At 42.7% G+C, this 25,980-nt stretch overlaps 1 protein-coding gene across 1 annotated transcript in view; it reads right to left on the bottom strand.

Moving 5' to 3' along the window:
• NTN4 (netrin 4) overlaps window positions 1–25,980 on the bottom strand; it is a 324,642-nt gene that overhangs the window by 109,095 nt on the left and 189,567 nt on the right. The window contains exons 4-5 of the mRNA XM_073573200.1: window positions 24,170–24,296; window positions 11,949–12,137 (exon numbers count right to left, since the gene is read on the bottom strand). Of these exons, the coding sequence (XP_073429301.1) occupies window positions 11,949–12,137; window positions 24,170–24,296 (316 nt within the window). The remainder of the gene's footprint in view (window positions 1–11,948; window positions 12,138–24,169; window positions 24,297–25,980) is intronic.

Here is a 25,980-nt window from a genome sequence, read left to right as displayed (position 1 = left end):
GAAATATTACAATCCAGCCATGGCCGATGCTGCTGTAGCTGGCTGGAGACACCGATTCCACCCCCCCACCGGCGATCGCCCCCCCCGCAACTGAATGACAGCGGCGATCTGCCGCCGCTGTCATCATCTGCCCCCCTCCCATTCCCTCTGCTCCCCGCCAGCTTCCGATAACCCCCTCACCCCATCTCACCTCCCCCGGCACCTTCTAAGTCCCCCTGTCGCTCCCGGTGTCCGACGGGTCCGGTTCATGGGCGCCGCCATCTTGAAAATGGCGGGCGCATGCGCAGTGCGCCCGCCCGAATCTGCCGGCTGCAGATTCCATTCTTTCATTTTGATCACTCTCACAGTGATCAAAATGAAAGAAAAAGTAAATAAACCCCCCGACTATCACCCCCATAGGTAGGCACAACTAATAAAGTAAAGAAAATATTTTTATTTTTATTTTTCCATTAGGGTTAGGGTTAGGGTTGAAAAGAGGGTTAGGGTTGAAAAGAGGGTTAGGGTTGGAAAGAGGGTTAGGGTTGGAAAGAGGGTTAGGGTTGGAAAGAGGGTTAGGGTTGGAAAGAGGGTTAGGGTTGGAAAGAGGGTTCGGGTTGGAATTAGGGTTAGGGTTGGAATTAGGATTAGAATTAGGGTTAGGGTTGGAATTAGGGTTAGCGTTGGAATTAGGGTTAGGCTTGTGGTTAGGGATGTGTTAGGGTTAGGGCTGTGGTTATGGGTGTGTTGGGGTTAGGGTTGGAGTTAGAATTGAGGGGTTTCCACTGTTTAGGCACATCAGGGGGTCTCCAAACGCGACATGGTGCAACCATTGATTCCAGCCAATTTTGCGTTCAAATAGTCAGGAAAAATTGCACAACAACTTTTGGGGACTAATTTCCCGTGTTACCCTTGGGAAAATAAAAAATTGGGGGCTAAAAAATTATTTTTGTGGAAAAAAATGATTTTTTCATTTTCACGTCTCTGCATTATAAACTTCTGTGAAGCACTTGGGGGTTCAAAGTGCTCACAACACATCTTACATACGTTCCTTGGAAGGTCTAGTTTCCAAAATGGGGTCAATGTGGGGGGTTTCCACTGTTTAGGCACATCAGGGGCTCTGCAAACGTAATTACGACCGCAGACTATTCCATCAAAGTCTGCATTTCAAAACGTCACTACTTCCATTCCGAGCCCTGACGTGTGCCCAAACAATGGTTCCCCCCACATATGCGTACTCAGGACAAACTGGACAACAACTTTTGGGGTCCAATTTCTCCTGTTACCCTTGTGAAAATAAAAAATTGAGAGCTAAAAAATCATTTTTTGAGGAAAAAATAATTATTTTTTATTTTCATGGCTCTGCGTTATAATCTTCTGTGAAGCACTTGGGGATTCAGTGTGCTCACCACACATTTAGGCAACTTCCTTATGTGGTCTAGTTTCCAAAATGGGGTCACTTGTGGGGGGTTTCCACAGTTTAGGTACATCAAGGGCTCTGCAAATGTAACATGATGCCCTCAGACCATGCCATCAAAGTCAGCATTTCAAAATGTCACTACCTCCCTGCTGAGCCCCGACGTGTGCCCAAACAGTTGTCCCCCCCCACATATGGGGTACCAGTGTACTCAGGACTAATTGTACAACAACTTTTGGGGTCCAATTTATCCTGGTACCCCTGTGAAAATAAAAAATTGCGGACTAAAAATATTTTTTTAAGAAAAAAAAAATATATTTTTTATTTTCACGGCTCTGCTTATAAACTTCTGTGAAGCACCTGGGGGTTCAAAGTGCTCACTATGCATCTAGATAAGTTCCTTAGGGGGTCTAGTTTCCAAAATGGGGTCATTTGTGGGGGAGCTCCAAAGTATAGGCACACAGGGGCTCTCCAAACACGACATGGTGTCCGCTAACGATTGGAGCTAATTTTCATTTCAAAAAGTCAAATGGCACTCCTTCCCTTCTGAGCCCTGCCGTGCGCCCAAACAGTGGTTCCCCCCCACATATGGGGTACCAGCGTACTCAGGACAAACTGGACAACAACTTTTGTGGTCCAATTTCTCCTGTTACCCTTGTGAAAATAAAAAATAGCTGCTAAAAAATCTTTTTTGAGGAAAAAAAATGATTTTTTATTTTCACTGCTCTACGTTATAAACTTTTGTGAAGCACTTGGGGGTTCAAAGTGCTCCCTACACATCTAGATAAGTTCCTTAAGGGGTCTAGTTTCCAAAATGGTGTCACTTGTGGGGGAGCTCCAATGTTTAGGTACACAGGGGCTCTCCAAACGCGACATGGTGTCCGATAACGATTGGAGCCAATTTCTCCATTCAAAAAGTCAAATAGCGCTCCATCACTTACGGACCCTGCCGTGCGCCCAAAGAGTGGTTTATGACCACATATAAGGTATCTGTGCACTCAGGAGAAATTGTCCAACACATTTTAGGATCCATTTTATCCCGTTGCCCATGTGAAAATGAAAAAACTGAGACCAAAAGAAAATTTTTGTGAAAAAAAAGTACTTTTTTTTTTTTACCGATCAATTTGTGAAGCACCTGGGGGGTTCAAAGTGATCACTATGCATGTAGATAAGTTCCTTGGGGGGTCTAGTTTCCAAAATGGGGTCACTTGTGGGGAAGCTCCAGTGCTTAGGCGCACAGCGACTCTCCAAACGCGACATGGCAAGCGCTAAATATTCCAGCATATTTTCCATTCAAAAAGTCAAATGTGCTCCTTCCCTTCCGAGCCCTACCGTGCGCCCAAACAGTGGTTTATGACCACATATGAGGTATCAGTGTACTCAGGAGAAATTGCCCAACAAATTTTAGGATCCATTTTATCCTGTAGCCCATGTGAAAATGAAAAAAATTAATGATAAAAGAAAATTTGTGGTGCAAAAAATAAAATGTCCATTTTTTCCTTCCACGTTGCTTTAGTTCCTGTGAAGCACCTGAAGGGTTAATAATCTCCTAGAATGTAGTTTTGAGTAGCTTGAGGGGTGCAGTTTTTAGAATGGTGTCACTTTTGGGTATTTTCTGCCATATAGACCCCTCAAAGTGACTTCAAATGTGAGGTGGTCCCTAAAAAAATGGTTTTGTAAATATTGTTGTAAAAATGAGAAATCGCTGGTCAACTTTTAACCCTTATAACTTCCTAACAAAAAAAAAAATTGTTTCCAAAATTGTGCTGATGTAAAGTAGACATGTGGGAAATGTTATTTAGTAACTATTTTGTGTCACATCACTCTCTGGTTTAACAGAATAAAAATTCAAAATTTGAAAATTGCGAAATTTTCAAAATTTTCGCCAAATTTCTGTTTTTTTCACAAATAAAAGCAAAAATTATCGACCTAAGTTTACCACTAACATGAAGCCCAATATGTCACGAAAAAACAATCTCAGAATCGCTAAGATGCGTTGAAGTGTTCCAGAGTTATTACCTCATAAAGGGACACTGGTCAGAATTGCAAAAAATGGCCAGGTCATTAAGGTCAAAATAGGCTGGGTCATGAAGGGGTTAAGGTCCAATTGAGACATCCACTATTTTCACATACATGGAAAAAATGTTCCCATTTCCATCAGTGTTCTGGATCAGATTTTCATCAGTATTTTCTCAGAGTGTCATGACTACCAGTTTTTGACATAGGCAAAAAAAACCATGAAAGGTTATTAAGCTTACTTCTACTAGCAAAACAGTCAGTGAAAACAGGATTTTACTTTGTTACAACCGGAATGTCATTAGTGTGCTGAGTTTTTCATGCACCCACAGAAAGCATGGAAATGTGAAAATCCCAATAGATTACAATGGGTATGTGTTCAGTCCGTGAAAAACACAGAAAGAAGACGTGCATGAAACACAAACATCTGATTGAGGCCTGAAGTATATAAAACATGTAGCATAATGTATGTCGTCAATTGGATAAAAATAAGAGGTTTACATTTTTTTTTTTTAGCCAGTTTAGTTTACTCTATGTTAAACTGTCATACATAACAGTATTCATTACACGAGTGTTCTTTGAAACATCTGTCAAACGTAAGCGGATTCCATGAATACAGCACCACCAAGGTTGCTATTCTGTGTAACCTGCAAGTCTGTGTCCCGATGGCACAGAAATAGTTTGTTTAAAAAAAGAAAACAAGGTGCTCTTAGGCTATGTTCAAGCAAAATTTTTAACAGGGATTTTTTTGAGCAGATGCTCTCCAAAATACTTCTCAAAAAACTGCTTTAAAAATGCTCGGAAAACTCTTTATATTCATTTTTAAGTGTACTCTTATTTGCTGTCCATTTGAGGATTTTTTTTAATTTCCATTTCCTGAAGATATTCTGAAAAATGCCTAATGTAAGAAAGAAAGAAAAATGCACATCACTTGTTAGAAGTGCATCCTGAATCAAACCTCTCCAAACTAAGCATTATCAAAATAAAAGACTACAATAAAAAAATTAGGAAAAAAACTTCTTCTAAACCAGATTCAAGGGAGCCAAGTTTTCCCAATATAGACTAAGACCACCACCTTTACAGCCTCTTTTACAGCAGAATAGCATCTTGCAGTAAAGCATCCAAGCCCCTCTGCATATGCCAAACAATACTCATTATAATCCCCTCATATGCTGTGGTCCAGTCCGACAGCCGTTGCTGGTCTTGCTTGGCACCTACTCTCTTATATGCAGGTTGCTAGACTACTATATAAGAGGCATTAAAAGTGGTGTTCTTAGTTTATTGTGGGAAAATCTGGTGATAGATTCCCTCAAAACTGTTTTGGAAGAAGTTTTTTCCTTGAATCGTTTTTTTGAAGCTTTTTGATTTTACAATGCCTAGTTTGGACAGGATTAATTCAGGATCCGTTTGTGAGGCCGGGGTCACACTGGCGAGGAATACGGGAGAGTGAGAGGCGCAAAAAGCACGCAATACACACGGACAAATGATTCTCTATGGTGTCCCTCGCACCAGCCGTATATTTCTCCTCAGTATCCTACGCTTCATGCCACTCGCAGCATGCTGCGATTGTCAGCGTACTACACCCGTAATACGCCAATGCAAGTCTATGGGTGCGCAAAAAATACGGATTACACACGGAACACACGTGTGACTTGCGAGAAATACGCACCAGGTGTCTTTTAGCAAAGCCGGCAATTCAGTGCGCTATACAGTAAACTCACACTGACAGTTTTAATAAAGCAATGAAAGAATAGATATATACACATAGAATACATATATATATATATATATATATATATATATATATATGCATTCTATGTGTGTATATCTATTCTTTCATTTCTTTATTAAAACTGTCATAGGGATCCATTATATGTCCATTGTGCAAGCCTGCAAGAAAATCTCGCCATACGGATTACATACGGATGCTTACATGTGCAAAATACGCGACCACACCTTGATTACGGATGACATACGGAGCACTGTTTAGGGGTCTGTCATCCGTATTACGCATGTAAAATACTGACTGTATTTTGCGCAGGTTAGTGTGACTCCAGCCTAAGGGCTATGTGGCCAAGAGGGAGAAGGATGGAGTGCAATGTCAGACAACATGGCCTCCACAATCACCCAAGCTCAGCCAATTGAGATGCTTTGGGATGAGTTGGACAGCAAAATGTAGGCAAGACAGCCAAAAAGTGCACAGAACCTTTTGGAACTTCTGTTGGAAAACCATACCAGGTGACAACGTTATGTAGCTGATTGAGAGAATGGCTTTGCATTTCAGAAAAAAAATCACAGTTATTCTTGACATTCCAAGCTGTAATCAAACTAAAGGGGTGAACTTTGAGGAATCTAAGATTTAATACACATACTGTTTTTCATACGTTTCTTTACTCTTTTTTCCACATTTGTTCCTTTGATGTTTTGCTGCCTTCAGTCTGAATCTACAATATGCACACTCCAATAAAGCCAGGCCCACACATTACCTCCCCTATCATGTAATTCCCTGCCAAAGCAATGGCTAATGGCGATTTATCCTAGGGGGAGAGTGTGTCCATAATCAATATGATGTGAACATTACAAACTGTAATGTTGGGGCTGGGTGACACAGGCCCCTCTCCACTGCTCCATATGCTGCAGGGATCCAGGTAATGTGTGCATGGTGGTTTTTTACAGTTTGTAATGTTCACATCATATTGATTATGGGCACACTATCCCCCTAGGTTAAAGCGCCATTAGCCATTGCTTTGGCAGGGAATTACATGATAGGGGAGGTAATGTGCAGAGGTTCCAAAGGGCCTGGTTTCCTGCTGTGGTATCCCCTAGCAGTTTCATTGGGCCAGTGTAATTACGCAGCAATGTGCTGTGGGATTTTTTTCGATACAGGAAGGATCATAATCTGTGTAAAATTGAAACACTTTATTAGCGCCATATCACGTGGCATGCAGCAATATATACTGATTTTGAGGAGCCAGTTTTGTCACGAATTCTTGTTCCTGTACTTTACAATGGAATTAGGCAATTATTTTCAATAATTAATAAAATTTTTATATTTTTGAACTATTGGTTTATACTCATGTCTTTTTGGGGGCTCTGACTGAGCCACAATTTGGTTGATTAGCATTGGTATTTATGAGATTACAGTTATTGGTATCTGGCAATTTAAGGGTTGACACTCCAATAAAGGCACAGAAATCCATTACATGCCCAGACTTTTAACCAGTAGTATAGATACTATTGTACAATATTGTTAAATTCTATTGTTATACTTTTCTAATTATGCTAGCAAACAAACATAAAAAAATGATACAATAAAACTGCACTTTTGACACTTAGGGTGGTGTGGGCACGTAAACATCCAGGGATCCCCCTGTCACATCTGGCTATATCTAGATTGTGAGCCCCGTCGGTGACAGCGATGATAATGTGTGCAAACTGTAAAGTGCTGCGGAATATGTTAGCGCTATATAAAAATAAAGGTTATTATTATTATTGGCGAAGGTCATTTTGGGATTCATTACTATATCATCTGTTATGATTGAGTCACCGTAGGAGGCAAAAACAGAAATGCTAGCTAAGTCCAGAAAACCAGAGAAGTTGGCAGCTATCGGATTGCAGACCCCTGAACCTATCAACACAACTAGCAGTAGCCGTGGGGGGTTCCTACGATGCCCTAGACCCCTCGATCACAGCCGGAGAATTAAATAGGCCTAAAGAAAGAAAGGGGAAATCTAAACTGCCCCAGAGCAGACCCCAAAGCAATAGGCAGCCCCCAACATATAATGACGGTGAAGCAAGATGAAAATACTAACACAGACAGAAAGATAGACTGAGCAAAGAGGGGCCCAAGCTAACTAGATAGAAAAGGACAGGAAGGCTGCTGTCTGCAATCCGTGAAAAACCCTATGAAAATAAGAGCCAACAGACTGACAGTGAAAAAGGCCCTGAAGACGCTAGGCTTCAAAAAGCTATGTCAGTACTCAGGAATATACTGAAGACAGAGCTACAGGCAAAAGGAGATTCAGCTCACCCCAGCAGGGAATGGCAGAATACTGAAAAGCAAGGAAAACAAAAAACAAAACAAAAAGCTAACAGGCAAAACAGAAAACTTAGCTTTAGAGGTGCAGGAATCAGACTGGTGTCCTAGAAGTCCACAGAGAAATCACCCGCAGGGCAGGAGGGCGTCGGCAGCCTTATATCCAGTCCGTGACTCCACTCAGCCAGTCATCCTCATTAGACTCAGGTGCCTGATAATCAGGCTCATTACCTTCCTTTACCAGAATAGGGAGTTCACCAGACCCCAGTGACGAAGGGGAAAATGAACTCACAACAATCATCCTTATTTGGATATTTGTGCTTACATTATGTAAATATTTATCTAGGTGACATTGGATCTTGCAATAATTATACAATGGTAGTGTTTCTATAACTACATAGATCGTGTCTACATTAACATGGGTAACATTAATGTGTGACCTCTGTATGTGTGTCCAATTTTTGCATACATACATGTTTTTATTTCTTCCCTTCTCTCCTTGTATCTGATCTGGTTTGACTTAAGTGTTGTATATTACATAATGTATAACAATATACATTATATGTTGTTTTTGATATTATAGCAGAGATTTATCCCATTATATATGAAGTCCAACATATTGCGTAATATAACCAGCACTTTTGCAATTAGATTATAGCGTAAGTATGCATATAATTTCCATGAGTATTCTGCTTCATTTTAATTCTTTCCAACTGTAAACAGCATTAGCCTGATGGTACGCTAATATGTATGAGAATTGGAAAAAAGTAAGGTGAAAGTGGAATTCTCTTTTTGTCCATTTATGACCTATCCATGTTATAAATGCATAATGGATGTCGGTCCCACAATTGAGACCCATATTTTCAAGAGCCAGGCCCTGTTGCATGCTTTTTTTAGTGGAAAGGTGGCCTGAATTCACAAACAGATGAATGGGAAATCCAACCATGTCTACATCAACAATGGGGCCGCATCAGGGATCAGCACTGCAATAGTGGGATCAACATCTACTATAAATGTATGGCATTTCCTGTTGAAATGATTTAAAAGGAACCAGTCACCCAATACATGCTGTCCAAATGGTAAGCAGCGTGAATCCGAGCATGTCCGCATTATTGCAGCCACATACGTTTTTGCGGTTACCAAAGCCGGACTAGTCTTGTTCCCAGCTATGATCTTCAAACTATATTTTTTTCAGAAATGTCAAAGTGTTTCAGAGAAACATAACTGTCTGCGATCACGCAACCAACCTCTGATTCATGCTGCTTACGTTTGAGCAACATGGATCAGATAACAGGTTCTATGTATGTAAGTACTTGGATAAGAATACAGTAATTAACCAGAGCAATCATGGGTTTGTAGCAAACAAGTCATGCCAGACTAATCTAATTTCCTTTTATGATGGAATCACTGACTGGGTGGATCAGGGAAATGCAGTAGATATAGTATATCTCGAATTCAGCAAAGAATTTGATTAAGTATCTCATACTATCCTCACTGAAAAAATGACCAAGTATGGGACTGGCAAGGCTACGGTTAGAGTGGCCATAAATGGTTGCACATCCAATTAGAAAAGTGTTTTAAGTGGAGTACCACAAGGCTCTGACCTGGCCCCAGTGTTCTTCAACATTTTTATAAATGATCTAGATAAGGGTACTGAAGGTAAACTAATCAAATTTGCGGACGATGCAAAGCTAGGAGAGATATCGAACACTAGAGAAAACACGGAAAGGATTCAGAAGGATCTAGATAAACTTGAACAATGGGCAGTAGCTAATAGAATGGTATTTAACAGGGAGAAATGCAAGATTCTACATCTGGGCTAGAAAAACAAAAATTACATCTACAGAATGGGAGGAACAGAACTAAACAATAGCAAGTGTGAAAAAGACTTGGTTATACTAATAGATCACAGACTGCACATGAGTCAACAGTGTGATGCAGCTGCAAAAAAGGCACAGTTCTATGATGTAGTAAGAGAAGCATAGAATCTAGATCATGTGAAGTAATTATCCCTCTCTACTCCTCCTTGGTCAGGTCTAATCTGGAATACTGTGCCCAGTTCTGGGCACAACATTTAAAAATAGACATTGAAAAACTGGAGCAAGTTCAGAGAAGAGGTACCAGGATGGTAAGCGGACTGCAAAGTATGTCCTACGATGAACGGTTAAAGGACCTGGGAATATTTAATTTGCCAAAAAGGCTAAGAGGAGACTTAATAGCTGTCTACAAATATCTGAAAGGATGTCACAGTGTAGAGGGATCATCATTATTCTATTTGCACATGGAAACATGAGAAACAATGGAATGAAACTGAAAGGGAGAAGATACAGATTAGATATTAGAAAAAACTTTTTGATAGTGAGGGTGATCAATGAGTGGAACAGGCTGCTATGAGAGGTGGCAAATTCTCCTTCAACTGAAGTCTTCAAACAGAGTCTGGTTAGACATCTGTCCCTGCACTGAGCAGGGACAGAGTCTGGTTAGACATCTGTCCCTGCACTGAGCAGGGTGTTGGACATGATGACCCTGGAGGTTCCTTCTAAAGGTCCTTTTACATTTAGCGATGCACCAGCGATCCAACCAGCGATCCGACCCGGTCAGGATCGCTGGTGCATCGCTAAATGATCGCTAGTGAGCTTTCATACAGAAAGATCTCACAGCGATGCAGCAGCGACGCAGCGCACGATACTTACCATTCACACACAGCGATCCTGCGTCCTCCCGCCCGCCTCCAGCGTCGCTGGACGTCACAGCAGGAAGTCTCAGCAGGAAGCGCCCGACGAGAAATGGAGCCGGACATTCTCGCGCGATCAGCGATGGACAGCGGGGGAGCCGGTCGCTGGTAAGTATCACACATAGCGATATCGCTAGCAATATCGCTATAACGTCACAAAACCAGTGACGTTTTAGCGATTTGCTAGCGATATTGCTTAGTGTAAAACCCCCTTAACTCTAACATTCCATGATTCTATGATAAATGTACAAGATAGGAAAACCCATTTAATTGTGAACAGATTAAAAATAAATCATTTCGGCATGAGCCCTCTAATAATATGATTTTACTTTAGTTGTTATTGTTACCAATTAACTTTGCACTAGGTAATTCAGTTGAAGTATTACTTCCAGCTTAGGAAAGTAACAATGTATGCATTATATGAAAGGTCTGAGCTATTTAAAACTTATGCAATCTTTCCTACACGTCTGTATTCTGTCTCTGTTTATCTTGGCTCCAACACCTGACCATTCATGCTAGTAACATTTTCTTCCACCTTTCTACAGGCAGGCGTGCCAGACACCTGCACACTGCACAACATGTGAGGTTGCCTACAAGAACAGGCCAGTATTTTATACATGGACTAACCTTTGGCAATGTTTACTTGCTCTACTTTTAAAGCGAAGGACTCAACAGCGTTTTTATTGCTCCAGCTCGATGACTTTTCTTTTTTTTTTTACCATCACAGAGTATGCGCATAGTCAACTAAGAATCTCCAGATGGCAAGCAGTTTCCTTTGCCCATGTGCTTGCTCTAAGTCTTACCTCTGTACAAAGTAACAGCTAAGGCAAGATGGTGTCACGGGTATGTCAGAGCGTGAAGACAATTGCACTACATACAGCTGCAGAGGATCTCTGTGTTTGGCTTTGCAGCCACCTTCTTAACCCTTCTGACTCTTTGACCCAGTGGCAACTTTTCACCAGCTCTAATTGTCACACCTGGACCTGGGTGTTTATAGACTCCCAGCCTCCTGCTGGGAATCGCTGGTGATATTTCCATTTCCCTCTGTTGAGGCTTGAAGCTATAGCTGTCGGCTATCTTCCTCTTTGATGTTTGGAGGACGTCTGTGTTACATCTCTGAGTCTACTCAAGATAAATGTTCCCCTTGTTTGTTTATCCCAGCTGTCTTTCGCTGTAGTTGGGATTGACTAATGTACATCCCATTCTTCTCTAAGCAGAGTTTATTGCCAGGGTCAGGCAGGGATTAGGTTTCTGCATTGTGTGAGTCTGTGGAAATCAGACTGCACTCAGGTGTCATCCGAGTGCAGTCCAATGTTTTCCACACAACTATACACTTGAATGGGTGAATGCGATCCGATTTGCGTAGGAACTTGAAGTATGCTGCGATTGTTCTCCCATGCTGAATCGGCATGAGAAAAAAAATCTCTGATCAGCACCGCCCCATAGAATAATAGTGGTCCGAGTGCTATTCGATAAAACATCAGATAGCACTCGCCTGATGTGTACGCTCGTGTGAACGAGCCCTTATACTTACTCCCTGTTAATGTTTCATAGCAAATTTGTAGTGGCAATATATGCCCAAAATTGGGTCGATATAGCTGCAGTTTCAGCTGGATGATTTTTTCTTTTACAAATGAGAACAAAATACAATCACATCCACATTGGAAACCACATAGGTATGAGATGGACAGCACAAAGAATTTGCTGAGCTGTTAAACCTATTGATAACAGTGGGAATCATGCATATGATAAGATACTACTTGCAGTACCTTTGCAGGCATCTGGAGCTGAGAATGGGATCTTTAAATCTCGGAAGAATCCTGGCGCACACTTCTCGCAATGTATTCCTTCTGTGTTGTGCTGACAGTTATTACATACCCCACCACTTCGGTTGCCTGATGCCAGCCACACATCCATGTCAAAACGACAGCTGTCAGCATGATCGTTACATTTACACTCTATCAATGACAAAGAAGAGGATAGTTAATAAAGGAACGGGTACCCTGCAGCTAAACACACTTTGGTAGGAGTTAATGTGCTAGTAATAGGTGAGGAATCTTTCTGAATATTTTGACAGATCAAGAAAAAGCAGGATACAGATATGGTTAAAAATATTGTTGTTTTTTTCCTGATGATGGAGTTTGCTCAACTCTGAAAGGAATAGATTAATAAAATTGCTCTGTGTTTAACACCATCATCTCCATTGGATATCTTCTCGACCAGCAGTGCAGCAGATTTATACTTATATCCATTCCTACTATTGCATGTACTGCTAGTTTTATTCCTGCATACGGAGCTGCAGCAGCTGGTATCTATATCTGTAAAGGAGTTGTGCCTGACACAACCCAGCCAAGTGAGCAATACCACACTACCTACAATGTTTATTACCCACATGATGCCCCTTTTGTGTGCTTTTTGTCACTTTTTAGCAATTTTACTAAAATTTAGCAATCAATTTTACTGGTTCCATCGCATCTTGTTTTACTGGTTTTCATACTCATTTAATAAGCCGCCAAAGTTAAATAAGGTAACTTGAAAAAAAGAACACACCGCCTTTCATTGGGTTTTGCTTGTTGTGGAGATACAGTCTCAGATATCACAATGTGCATGTACAAGATTATAAATAGAACTTGCCTTGGATCGTACAAAGGATCAACAGAGAGGAGTCTACAGCCATGAACATTAGATGGCTGCCAAACTATGCTTCGGCCGAGCATTTGACCATCACTCCTATAAACGAGAGCTCCCAATTCACCACGCACTTTTGTGTTCCCCAGGAGAAATTAATCTACAGTTGAACAATGCGATCGGTAGTCTAAAATCAGACTCGCTCGATTGACATCTTCCCCGATGATCAGTCAGCCAATACCCCCATCCATTTTAGACTGTCAACTCAACCCATCGATATCAATGTGTTCAGCCAACATTAGTCTAATGTGTATGGTGGCCTTTAGCTATTGATATTTATTTGTTCATTAGAGCTGCTATATTGAATAAAGAATATACCGGTAAATATATTGAAGGTAAAAAGTTCTAAAAAGTAAATCCCCAAAAAACAAGACAACTGAATTTTACAGAATCATTGCCTTCTCAATCTGGGCTTAGTAGTATTTGTGGGCACATGCTAAAAAGAATGAAGAAAAGCGAAGACAAAAAAAAAAAATTCTATCAGCATTACATTTAGTCTATAGCACTAACATATGGTTTATACTATTATTTATGATGACAAGAAGAAAAGATTCCATCGGCACAATCCAATCCAGTAATAAAACTAATCTTTATTAGAGCAGTTTAAAAAAGTTTAAAAAGACCCAGAAGCTTGACGCATTTCTGGTGTACACTGACACCCTTACTAATAAGACATGTGTGTGACAGCAGCCAAACATAAAAACCCGATACAAGTCTGGTATCGCTGATTTTTTCATTCTGCTTCTCAACGATCGCAGTAAGGCTTGTCACCAATTTATCCTGTGCACTGCTCTGAGCGCTTACACTGGGTTTTCATGTAAATGTCTGAATTACGTGATTCAGTCAGAACGCCAGGTAGAAGACTCCCTATAATGAGGCAGATGGAAGCACTGTGGACGCCGTCTGACCCGTGATCCGGCAGTGTCCATCTTTTTAGGATTGCATAAAACTGCCTTCGGCAACAGTTTTGTGCACTTCTGAAAAGGACACCGCTGAACAGAGGTCAGACGGAGTCCAGAGTAAATCTGCTGCCTCATTATAGTGAATGGATCCATCGGGGGTTTCAACTGTCATGTCACTCAGATATTTAGATGGGAACCCCAAAATAAGTGCTCAGCATAGAGCGCCAGATAAATGTGATCCCAAACATTATGTAAAATGTTCCCAATAAGCGCTTCAGCTCAATCCACAAAAAAAGCAAGTCCCCACTCAGATCTGTCATCTGTTAACGGAAATATAGGGGGCTTCCATGTTACTGGTAGCACAAAGGCTCTGGAAAAGCTAAATGGCTCCTCGCTCCCCAAAAGAAATTCAGCAAATTCAAATGTCCCCCTCCCTTTTGAGCCCCAATGTGCCTAAAGAACATTTAGTGCCCACGTTTGGCATTTCTGTAGCGATGAGAGCCAGCCTAACTTACGAATGCATGTCTCTAGAATCATGAGCTGGGAATAATGTACTGGTGACTGAAACGTACTGGTCACTACAGCGACAGTTTGTAATTTTCACTCAGCAACACTACTGCTTGTTTCTGGAAAACACCCATGGAGTCAAAATCGTCACTATATCTGTAGATAAATTCCCAAAGGGGTATAATTTCCAAAATGTGGTCACTTGAGGGAATATTCTGCTTTTCTAGCACTTAGGGGCTCTTTATGTGGAATCCGCAAACTAGTCTAGGAAAATCTGGGCTCCAGGAGGCAAATAGCCCTCCATCACTCCAGAGTCTCTCCGTATGGCAAAGTAGCACTGTACAGCCATATATGGGGTATTTCTACATTCAGCATAAATTGTGGGACAAATTCTGTTGCCATTTTTACCCATTTCTCAGTGTGAAAATGTAAAACTTGGGGCTCACACACAATCTTAGTGGTAAAAATGTAAGTTATTTTCCTTCACTGCCCAATGGTATAAAGGTTTGTGACATCTGTGGTGTCAATAGAATCACTGCACCCCTAGATGAATTCATTGAGAGGTTTAGTTGGTAAAATGGGGTCACTTAGGGGGGTTCTGCTGTTCTGGCACCTCATGGGCTCTGCCAATGTAACATGGCACCCTCAAACAAGAGCAGCAAAATCTGTACTGTAATATGGCCCTACTTCCCTTCGGAGCTTTGCACTGTGCCTCAAAAATAGTTTTCGACCACATATGGGGTATCCGTGAACGCAGGAGAAATTGCACAACAAACTTTGGGGTCCATCTTCTTTTGCCCTTGTGAAAATACAAAATTTGTAGCTGATTTTTGTGGCAAAAATGTGATTTTTCTTATTTTCACGGCTTAACGTTATAAACTTCCGTGTAGCACCTGGAGGGTTCGAGGCGCTCAATACACATCTAGATAAGTTTCCAAAGGGGTCTAGTTTCCAAAGTGATGCCAGTTGGAGGGGGGGTCCACTATTTAGGCATATCAGGGACTCTTCAAACGCGACATTGCATCAAATTTTGCATTCAAAAAGTCAAATGGCGCTCTTTCCCTTCCAAGCCCTGCCGTGCACCCAAACAGTAGTATTCCCACACATATTGGGTATCTGCGTACGCTCGAGAAATTGCTCAACAAATTATATGTAGCAATTTCTCCAGCTACCCTTATGAAAATGCAAAATATGGAGCTAAAAAAGATTTATTTGGGAAAAATGTGATTTTTTTTTTAATTTTATTTCCACGGCTCTACGTTATAAACTTCTGTGAAGCACCTGTGGGTTCAAGGTGCTCAATACACATCTAGATAAGTTCTCTAAGGGGTCTAGTTTCCAAAATGGTGTCACTTGTTGAGTTTTCCCTGTTTAGTCACATGAGGGGCTCTCTAAATGCAACATGGCAACTGCAAATTATTCCAGCATATTTTACATTCAAAAAGTGGCTTGGTCATTAAGTACCAAATTGGCTCTGTCACTAAGACATTAAAGGGAACCTGTGAGCAGGATTGTGCTGAGTAACCTACAGGCAGTGTCAGGTTGATGCCGATATACTGTTTAAAATGATACCTTGGTTGATGAAATCCATCTTGTGGTTGTTGTTTAATCTTTATTTTCAGTTTTGAATTATTATTATCATTGTTATTAATTTTTATAGCGCCACTCATTCCATGGAGCTTTACATGTGAAAAAGGGGCATACAAGACAAGCACAATAAACATGAGCAATTCAAGGCGCACACACACGTACAAAAAAAGAGAGGACCCTGCCTGTGAGGGCTCACAGTCTACAGGGGATGGGTGAGGATACACTAGGAGAGGGTAGAGCTGGGCAGTTAAGTAGACTTAGGATCACTGCAGGTTGTAGGCTTTCCGGAAGAGGTGGGTCTTCAGATTCTTTTTCCGTGGTAGGCTAAAGTCTGATGTGTTGGGGTAGAGAGTTCTAGAGTATGGAGGAAGCACAGGAGAAGTCTTGTATGCGGTTGTGGGAAGAAGAGATAAGAGGGGAGAAGGAGATCTTGAGAGGATCGAAGGTTGTGTGTAGGTAAATACCGGGAGAAAAGAGAAAAAATGGGCTACAAGCTCTAGCCAGCTCACCAACCACTACCGAAGCACGGAACCTCGTCTGGACTTGACGAATCTTGACTGAATCAAAGAGGAAGGGCGTTCCAGCTCCTAAAATATTTCCTTTTTTATTTTCCACAAATTAAAATATATTGTACAGGCAATCTTGTGACAAAGATCCATTCAGGGTCGAAACGCGTAGCTGGTTGGTCAGTGCCTGCGAGCACATCCACTTCTATATGAGGAGATTGCCTGTACAATATGTTTTAATTTGTGGAAAATAAAAACAAAATATTTTAGGAGCTGGAACGCCCTTCCTCTTTTCTTCAAATACCAGGAGACCATATCACAGATGTATGGAGGAGACAGGTTGTGGATGGCTTTGTATGTCATAGTTAGGGTTTTGAACTGGAGCCTCTAGACAAAAGGAAGCCAGCTAAGGGCTTGGAAACGAGGAGAGGCTGGGGAATAACGGGCAGACAGGTGGATTACCATATTTTTCGCTTTATAAGACGCACCCCCAAATTTGGTGAAGAAAAAGAGGAAAAAATTTTTATGTTAAATGGAGGTGTGTCTTATAATGTCAGTGTCCGTCTTTCAAATCATATACCATATGTCCCTCATCCTGGTATTTATATAACCCCCATCCTGGCACATTGCCCCCTTGTGCTGGCACATAGCCCTCCCCATCCTATCCTGAATATGGCTCCCCCGGTCACTATATGCCCCCCTGCTGGCACTCACATGCCCCCTCTCTATATACCTCCCTGCTGGTACGTACACAGCCCCCTGTCCCTATATTCCCGCTGCTGGCCCACACTGTCCTCCCGTCCCTATATTCCGCCCCTGCTGGCATTCACACGGCCCCCCGTCCCTATGTTCCCCCTGCTGGCACACATTGTCCCCCCCTCCATATATTCCCCCCTGCTGGCACAGATTGTCCCCCCCTCCATATATTCCCCCCTTCTGCCACACATTGTCCCCCCCTCCATATATTCCCCCCTGCTGCCACACATTGTCCCCCCCCTCCATATATTCCCCCCTGCTGCCACACATTGTCCCCCCCTCCATATATTCCCCCCTGCTGGCACACATTGTCCCCCCCTCCATATATTCCCCCCTGCTGCCACACACTGTCCCCCCTCCATATATTCCCCCCTGCTGGCACACATTGTCCCCCCCTCAATATATTCCCCCCTGCTGCCACACATTGTACCCCCCCTCCATATATTCCCCCCTGCTGGCACACATTGTCCCCCCCTCGATATATTTTCCCCTGCTGGCACACATTGTCCCCCCCCTCCATATATTCCCCCCTGCTGCCACACATTGTCCCCCCCCTCCATATATTCCCCCCTGCTGGCACACATGTCCCCTCGTTCATATATTTCCCCCCTGCTGGCACACATTGTCCCCCCATCCCTATATTTCCCCCTGCTGTCACACATGGCCCCCTTCCCTATATTTACCCCTGCTGGCAAGCACATGCTAAAATAATAAACAGTTAACTCACTTACTGATGATCGCTCCTGCTCCCCCGTGGCTTACCTGTGTCTGTGCCGAGTCTGCTGTCATCCTCCTCCTGCAGGGCGCACGCAGCTGCTGCTCATTCAGGCAGCTCATTGTAGCTACAGGACCTTCCATGATGTGACCAATAGGAGCTGCTTAGCTGTGGTCATGTGACTTGCACTGCACACTGGGAGTCATGTGACCGCAGGTCCTATTGGTCACATCATGCAAAGTCCAGAAGCGATGAACTGCCTGAATGAGCTGCTGCTGCCTCTCGCCCTGCAGGAGGAGGATGAAAGCAGACTCGACACAGGAAAGCCACTGGGGAGCTGGGAGCAGAAGTGATCATAAATAGGTGTCTATAATGACTGGGGGTGAGTGCCGGCACATGTAATATTCACCGCTCCCCTGTCTACCAACTCAGCGCTGTTTCAGCACCGAGGTGATGGACAGCGGGTGCAGTGAATATTACATGAGGCTAATGAGCGGGAGCACAGGACCTCCCGCTGTCTCTGCAGCCCCCATCCAGCCCACCCCAGCCCCCTGACTCCACGCCAGAGCCGCTCCCCCACTCTATAGCACAGCAGCACACATTCGCTTTATAAGACGCACCCCCCACTTTCCCCCAAAATTTGGGGGAACAAAATTGCATCTTATAAAGTGAAAAATACGGTAATCGGGCAGCAGAGTTTAGGATAGATTGGAGTGGTGCAAGAGTGCTAGAGGGGAGGCGATAGAGTAGGAGGTTACAATAGTCGAGGCGGGCGTTTTTGTAGTTTCTAGGTCAAGGAACGTTCAGATCTGGGAAATAATTTTGAGCTGGAGTCGGCAGGAGGAGACAAGGGCTTGGATAAGTGGCTTGAAAGAGAGTGCAGAGTCGATGGTCACCCCGTGGCACCGAGCATGTGGGACTGGGGAAAGTCAGCAGCCATTGACGCAAATGGATAGGTCTGGTGGGGGGGTAGAGTGAGATGGGGGAAAGATGATGAATTCTGTTTTGTCCATGTTCAGTTTTAGAAAGCGAGCAGAGAAGAAAGCTGAAATAGCAGACAGACATTGTGGGATTTTGGTCATTAAGGAGGTGAGGTCAGGTCCAGATAGGTAGATTTGCATGTCATCGGTATAGAGATGATACTGCAAACCGTGGGATTCTATGAGCTATCCCCGGACGAAGGTGTAGATGGAGAAGAGAAGGGGTCCTAGAACTCAGCCTTGGGGAACACCGACAGACAGGGGGCGAGGTGCGGAGGTGGTATGGGAGAGGGAGACACTGAATGTCTGGTCTATTAGATATGATGAGATCCAGGATATGGCCAAATCTGTGATGCCAAAAGATGAGATAATCTGTAACAAGAGGGAATGGTCTACAGCAGAACTGGGCAAGGGGCGGCCCCCGGGCCGCATCCAGCCCGCCCACTGCCTGTGACCGGCCCGCGGAGGGGTCCGGGACTTTTCCGGTTCCTGCTTTCCTCATGAATCATTCATGAGGAAAGCAGGAAGCAGAGGAGTCCCGGCAGACGCGGCGGTGAGCGGAGCGGACCCCGACCTCCTGTGAGCGGCGCAGAAACATTGCCTCCAGCGCACCGCCCACACACCAGACCTGCGGCGCTGACTGGTTGAGGCTGGAGGGGGGCGTGGTCTGAGAGAGGGCTGCGCAGATGCCGTTGGTGGCGTCTGATTGCAGCAGTATACATCACACCACGCCTCCAACTCTGTGCTAAAACGTGCGGGCGTGGAGGCGTGGTGTGATCTATACTGCTGCAAGCAGACCAGTGACACTGTGGTGCAACGTAAGGCTAGCATCAATTACTTTAGACTGGGTCTGGGCTGGGTGTTGGGGTCTGGACTGGGTGTTTACGTCAGGCCAGGGTCCATATTTTCATTGTATTGTAAATCTTTGCATTGTTTAACATACTGTGTTTATGAAAAGATAGCATATGTATACTATATATTATATACATATATACAGTGCCTTGCGAAAGTATTCGGCCCCCTGGAACATTTCAACCTTTTCCCACATATCATGCTTCAAACATAAAGATACCAAATGTAAATTTTTGGTGAAGAATCAACAACAAGTGGGATGCAATTGTGAAGTTGATTAAAATTTATTGGTTATTTTAAATTTTTTTGGAAATTCAAAAACTGAAAAGTGGGGCGTGCAATATTATTCGGCCCCTTTACTTTCAGTGCAGCAAACTCACTCCAGAAGTTTATTGTGGATCTCTGAATGATCCAATGTTGTCCTAAATGACTAATGATGATAAATATAATCCACCTGTGTGTGTAATCAAGTCTCCGTATAAATGTACCTGCTCTGTGATAGTCTCAGGGTTCTGTTTGAAGCACAGAGAGCATTATGAAGACCAAGGAACACAACAGGCAGGTACGTGATACTGTTGTGGAGAAGATTGAAGCCGGATTTGGATGCAAAATGATTTCCAAAACTATACCAAGGAGCACTGTGCAAGAAATCATATTGAAATGGAAGGAGTACCATACCACTGCAAATCTACCAAGACCCGGCCGTCCCTCTAAACTTTCATCTCAAACAAGGAGAACACTGATCAAAGATGCAAGCAAGAGGCCCATGATCACTCTGGATGAACTGCAGAGATCTACAGCTGAGGTGGAACAGTCTGTCCATAGGACAACAATCAGTCGTACACTGCACAAATCTGGCCTTTATGGAAGAGTGGCAAGAAGAGAGCCATTTCTCAAAGATATCCATAAAAAGTGTTGCTTAAAGTTTGCAACATGCCACCTTGGAGACACACCAAACATGTGGAAGAAGGTACTCTGGTCAGATGAAACCAAAATCGAACTTTTTGGCAACAATGCCGAACAATATGTTTGGCGTAAAGGCAACATAGCTCATCACCCTGAACACACCATGCCCACTGTCAAACATGGTGGTGGCAGCCTCATGGTTTGGGCCTGCTTTTCTTCAGCAGGGACAGGGAAGATGGTTAAAATTGATGGGAAGATGTATGGAGCCAAATACAGGACCATTCTTGAAGAAAACCTGTTGGAGTCTGCAAAAGATCAGAGACTGGGACAGAGATTTGTCTTCCAACAAGACAATGATCCCTAACATAAAGCAAAATCTACAATGGAATGGTTCACAAATAAACATATCCAGGTGTCAGAATGGCCAAGTCAAAGTCCAGACCTGAAGCCAATCGAGAATCTGTGGAAAGAGCTGAAAACTGCTGTTCACAAACGATCTCCATCAAACCTCAGGGAGCTCGAGCTGTTTGCCAAGGATGAATGGGCAAGAATTTCAGTCTCTCGATGTACAAAACTGATAGAGACATACCAAGCGACATGCAGCTGTAATCACAGCAAAAAGTGGCTGTCATGGTTAGGACATGGTTAATGTCCTGTTTTCTCAGGGTTAATTTTGCTGGCCTCCCTTTGGATTTGGGAGGGGTATTTATACTCACTCCAGACTAGGATTCCCTGTCAGCTATACTGTTATTCTGGCTGTGTGTCTAACCCCCCTGGTGTGCGTGATTACTGCTTTGCTTGTTTGCTTCCCGTGTATGACCCGGTCTGTCCCCTCACTCTGTTCTCTGTCTCACGTTTTGGTACTATTGTCTTCTCTGGTTCTGACCTCCTGGCTTGGCAATTGTTACTCCGCTACAGTTTGTCCCTATTGTACCGTCTATTGGCTGTTCTGGTTTTCTGATCTATTGCTACGTCCTGACTATCCGCTCTGTCTAATCTTTTGGTACTGTCGTCCTATCTCGTGTTTTGACCCCGGATTGATCTAGTTTTTGCCCCTTGGCAACTTTGTCCCATAGTTACCTTTCTAGGAGTTTTCCTCAGCTCCTAGCTCTCTGGAGTTTAGGCGACGCCCCCAGCAGTCACGTGCTTCAGGTCCTGCAAGTCTGAAGCACGCATCTTCACCGCTGCTGCTCTGCTCCACAGGTATCTCTGAGCACTGCTTGTTTCACTCAGGACACACGCACTGGCTCAGTGAGTAACTGCAGTGCGGTGTTCCTGACAGTGGCGCAACAAAGTATTAAGTTAAAGGACCGTATAATATTGTACGCCCCACTTTTCAGTTTTTGAATTTCCACAAAAATTTATAATAACCAATAAATTTCATTCAACTTCCTCGAATTCTGTATTTCAGCGTTTAACTCCTGCGGTTTTAAGTTTACATAGCAAAAAACCTGCTGACAGATTTCCTTTAATTTTTCACACACTGTTTCTGCATTTTGGCTTAGCTTTAGTTAAATAAATAATTTCATGGTGTAATTTGCCATGTATTATTCATCAGATATAGTATTTACCTCATTTTAACCCCTTCATGACATAGCATTTTTACATTTGTTTTTTTCCTCCCCTTCTTCCAAGAGCCATAACTTTTTGTTCTTCTGGACACAGTTGTGTGAGGGCTGTTTTTTGGTGGGATGAGAAAACAGGAAAAAAAAAAGTGCAATTCCACGATTGTTTTTTTTTTATTTACCATGTTCACTATATGGTTCTCCAGGTCAGAAAGAGTACTCAGCTACCAAACATGTATAGTGAGGCTTATTTTTTTTAAGTGGTGGAAAAAAAATCGGAAATGTAAAAAAAGAAAAACAAAAAAAAAAAATTGATTTGTCGCCATTTTCTGAGACCCATAACGTTTTCATTTTTCAGGATATTTGGAACTGCGCATCGAATGGACCCCTTGGTCCATAACTTTTTTTTCCATCCGCATAGCCAAATGAAGGCTTGTTTTGTTAAATGAAAGACATCATTAATTTTATCATGTGATCTGCTGGAAAGCAGGACAAAAATTCCAAGTGCGATGAAGCTGCAAAAAATGTGCATTTTCACAATTTTTTCTTGATTTTTTTTTTTACCATGTTGACTATACAGTACAAATGACCTGTCATTAAGATTCTCTAGGTCAGTATGATTACACAGATGCCAAACATGTATAGATTTTTTTTTTATTTAAGTGGTGAAAAAATTTCAAAAATTTGTAAAAAACAAACTTGAAAAGTAGGGGACTTGAAGCTGCTTGAAGTGCATCACAATCTCCTATGGACACCAGCTACAGGCTGGTTTTCACAGAAGAATCATCATGACAAGCAAGGAGGTCTTCAGCACACCTCAAACTGTTAGGCTATGTGCACACGCGGCAGATTCACCTGCCGGTTTTTCCGCGCGGAACCGCAGGTAAAACCACTGGTAAAGTGACCTGCAGTTTCCCCCTGCGGTTTCACACCTCTACTATGTTAAAGGTGTAAAACCGCAGCGGAATCTGCAGAAACAATTGACATGCTGCAGTTTAAAAACCACAGCAAAACCGCGCGGAAAAAAACGCAGCGTGAGCACAGCGGTTTTTAAAACCTATAGGGTAACATTGCAACAGTACCATGTCTGCAGAACTGCTGCAGTTCTGCAGGGCCAAAAACGCTGCGGAACCGCAGCAGAATTCGCAGCGTGTGCACATAGCCTTAGGCTATGTGCACACGCTGCGGTTTTTGCTGCGGTTCTGCTGCGGTGTTGGCCGCAGCAGAGCCGCAGCAGTTCTGCAGACAGTGTACAGTAGCATGTTATCCTATGGGTTTTACAATTTTCTGTGCACATGCTGCGGATTTTTAACTGCGGAAAAGCTGCGGTTTTGAATCCGCAGAAAGGAATGACATGTCACTTCTTTTCTGCAGATTCTGCTGTGGTTTACCATCTCCTTCACTGTAGAGATGATAAACCGCAGTGAAAACTGCAGGCCAATCTGCAGGTCATTTTACCTGCGGTTTTACCTGCGGTTCCGCAGATAAAAAATCCACAGACCAATCCGCAGCGTGTGCACATAGCCTTATGGTAACCAATCAGTGCCCGCGATCACATCATAGGCGCACTGTTCGGCACGAGGAATGATGTGTCCCCCGGCAGCGTGTTAAATGCCGCTATCAGAGATATCATCTGCCAGGAAAGATGAGGGCTCGGCGTGTAAACAGATGTAACCATTTTTAAGCAGCACAGTTTCCATTATTCACACTTGCACAAAGACAAAAAATACGAACTTGTGTTCTGGAGTAAACGGCACAAAATAGATATCATTTTGTGATATGAAATATACCATATTAAGGGCTCATACTCACATGCGAGAATCTCAGACGAGTCTTGCACGTCAATACCAGACAGTGCCGCCGGCACTTGGATGGAAGTGGTCAGCTGCATGCATTTCTATGCGGCTGAACGCTCCGATCCGAGTGCCGGGGGCAGTGAAGGGTATTGACGTGCGAGACTCGTCTGAGTTTCTCGCATTTCAGAATGAGCCCTTAAAGTAAGAAATTGACCATTTTTACTTACTTTCGCACATGTTAGGTTCCCCAGTTTTACCATTTGCTGCTTTCCACGCCCGGTCATTATAAAGGGGAGCACACTGCTCACAATGAGGTCCTGCTGTACTGTGCTTACAAATACATTGACCGTGAACCTGTAGAGTGAAAACACATCAGTCTAATTCTGATTTAAACAACAATAAAAGTGTACAATGAAATATTAGGTCTATATAGGGAGAAATGTATTAATGTATTACACTAGATTTCTGACATAGTAGAGGTGAAATCAGGTTTTATTTAGAAATAAGCATTTAAAAACTTGGCACTCGTATGTGATTCAAAACAGGATGATAATCTATTCGCGAAAATAATCCAGAAAACAAGAAATGTTTTGGTCTGTAACTCAACCTTCAACAGTCTCCAATTAGATTCTAGAATGACCGCCTGTGCAGTGCTAAGAGCAGTGTGGTACCCACCGCTAAACAGAAGAGCTCTCAGCACTGCACAGGCGGTCATTCTAGAATCTAATTGGAGACTGATGAAAATCGAGTTACAGACCCAAATGTTGTTTTTCATCTGGATTATTTCCACAACTAAAATATTTTGTTTTGAATCATATCTGAGTGCTAAATCTTTAAATACTTATTAATGGGATAGGATCCTACTTGTGCACCAATCTACTGAAAGTGCCATGTTTTACTTTTTTACGGTGTTCAGAAATATGCACCATTCAATAGGTGGGAGCCATGTTAAGGAAGATGACACATCGGGACATGCAGAATCACTTTTTCAAACCTATGTACCAGTTTTACAAGATGACAACAATTTATTTTAGAATGTGTTAGAAAACGAAAACTGCTGAGATCAGTTTTAAACCTAATCCACTGTGATAATGTTTTTCTTGTGCCCACCATAAAACATAAACGCAATCATTTTGCTGTAAGTCAGTGACTCTGAGGTATATGGAAGAGGCAGTATGGTCTTCCATATATGTTCACACTAAAAGTAGGATAATCTAGTCACATTTCAAGATTACACTAGTACATTACTTACAGTATAGAGGACAGCAATGCTAGGGAACTTATGATTGGAGTTTCACATGCCAGTCTTAATATAAAAGCACACATGAGTATGATTCTCACACTTCTTAAGAAATTTGGGGCAGTTTGGGCAGTCTATGCCTACGATCTGAAACCTATGCTAGTTTTGAGCTGGAGTAAGATTTAAATTTAATTTATGTCAATTTGTAATATAAATTATAGTAAATCTGCAGCACTGTGGTTGGCTGCCCACCTTGTTCTAAGCCCCATACATTTTCTTAAAAAAAAAAAAGTGTCAAAAGCAGCATGAAACTGGAATAAGTAAGCACAATTTTGTGCAGCTATTGTTTTCTGCACTGGATTTAATAAACCCCTTTTCTGTTAGCAGGGCCTAATCAAATAAAGATGACAGTTGTCTAACATTTACATTATGACAATTTGCAATACTGTAAGGCTATGTGCCCACGTTGCAAAATTGTCTGCAGCATTTCCGCAACTCCCTGCAGCAGGTAAAACACGGGCGGAATTTGTAAAATACTAGCGTTATGCAAGCGTTTTTAGCTTGCGGAATTCAAGCGCTTTTCCAAGCGATTTGAAGCATCGCTTGGAAAAGTGATTGACAGGTTGGTCACACTTGTCAAGCATAGTGCTTGACAAGTGTGACCAACTTTTTACTATTGATGCTGCCTATGCAGCATCAATAGTAAAAGATAGAATGTTAAAAATAATAAAAAAATAAAAAAATATGGATATACTCACCTCCTGCCGGCCCCGACCTCCTCAGCGGCGCTCCCGGTCC

The sequence above is a fragment of the Dendrobates tinctorius genome, unplaced genomic scaffold (genome assembly GCF_039654945.1).
Source record: "Dendrobates tinctorius isolate UK_male_01 unplaced genomic scaffold, ASM3965494v1 ptg000035l, whole genome shotgun sequence".
Classification (NCBI taxonomy): Eukaryota; Metazoa; Chordata; class Amphibia; order Anura; family Dendrobatidae; genus Dendrobates; species Dendrobates tinctorius.
Note: the sequence above shows the minus strand (reverse complement) of the source record. Positions and strands in the feature narration are given on the sequence as shown.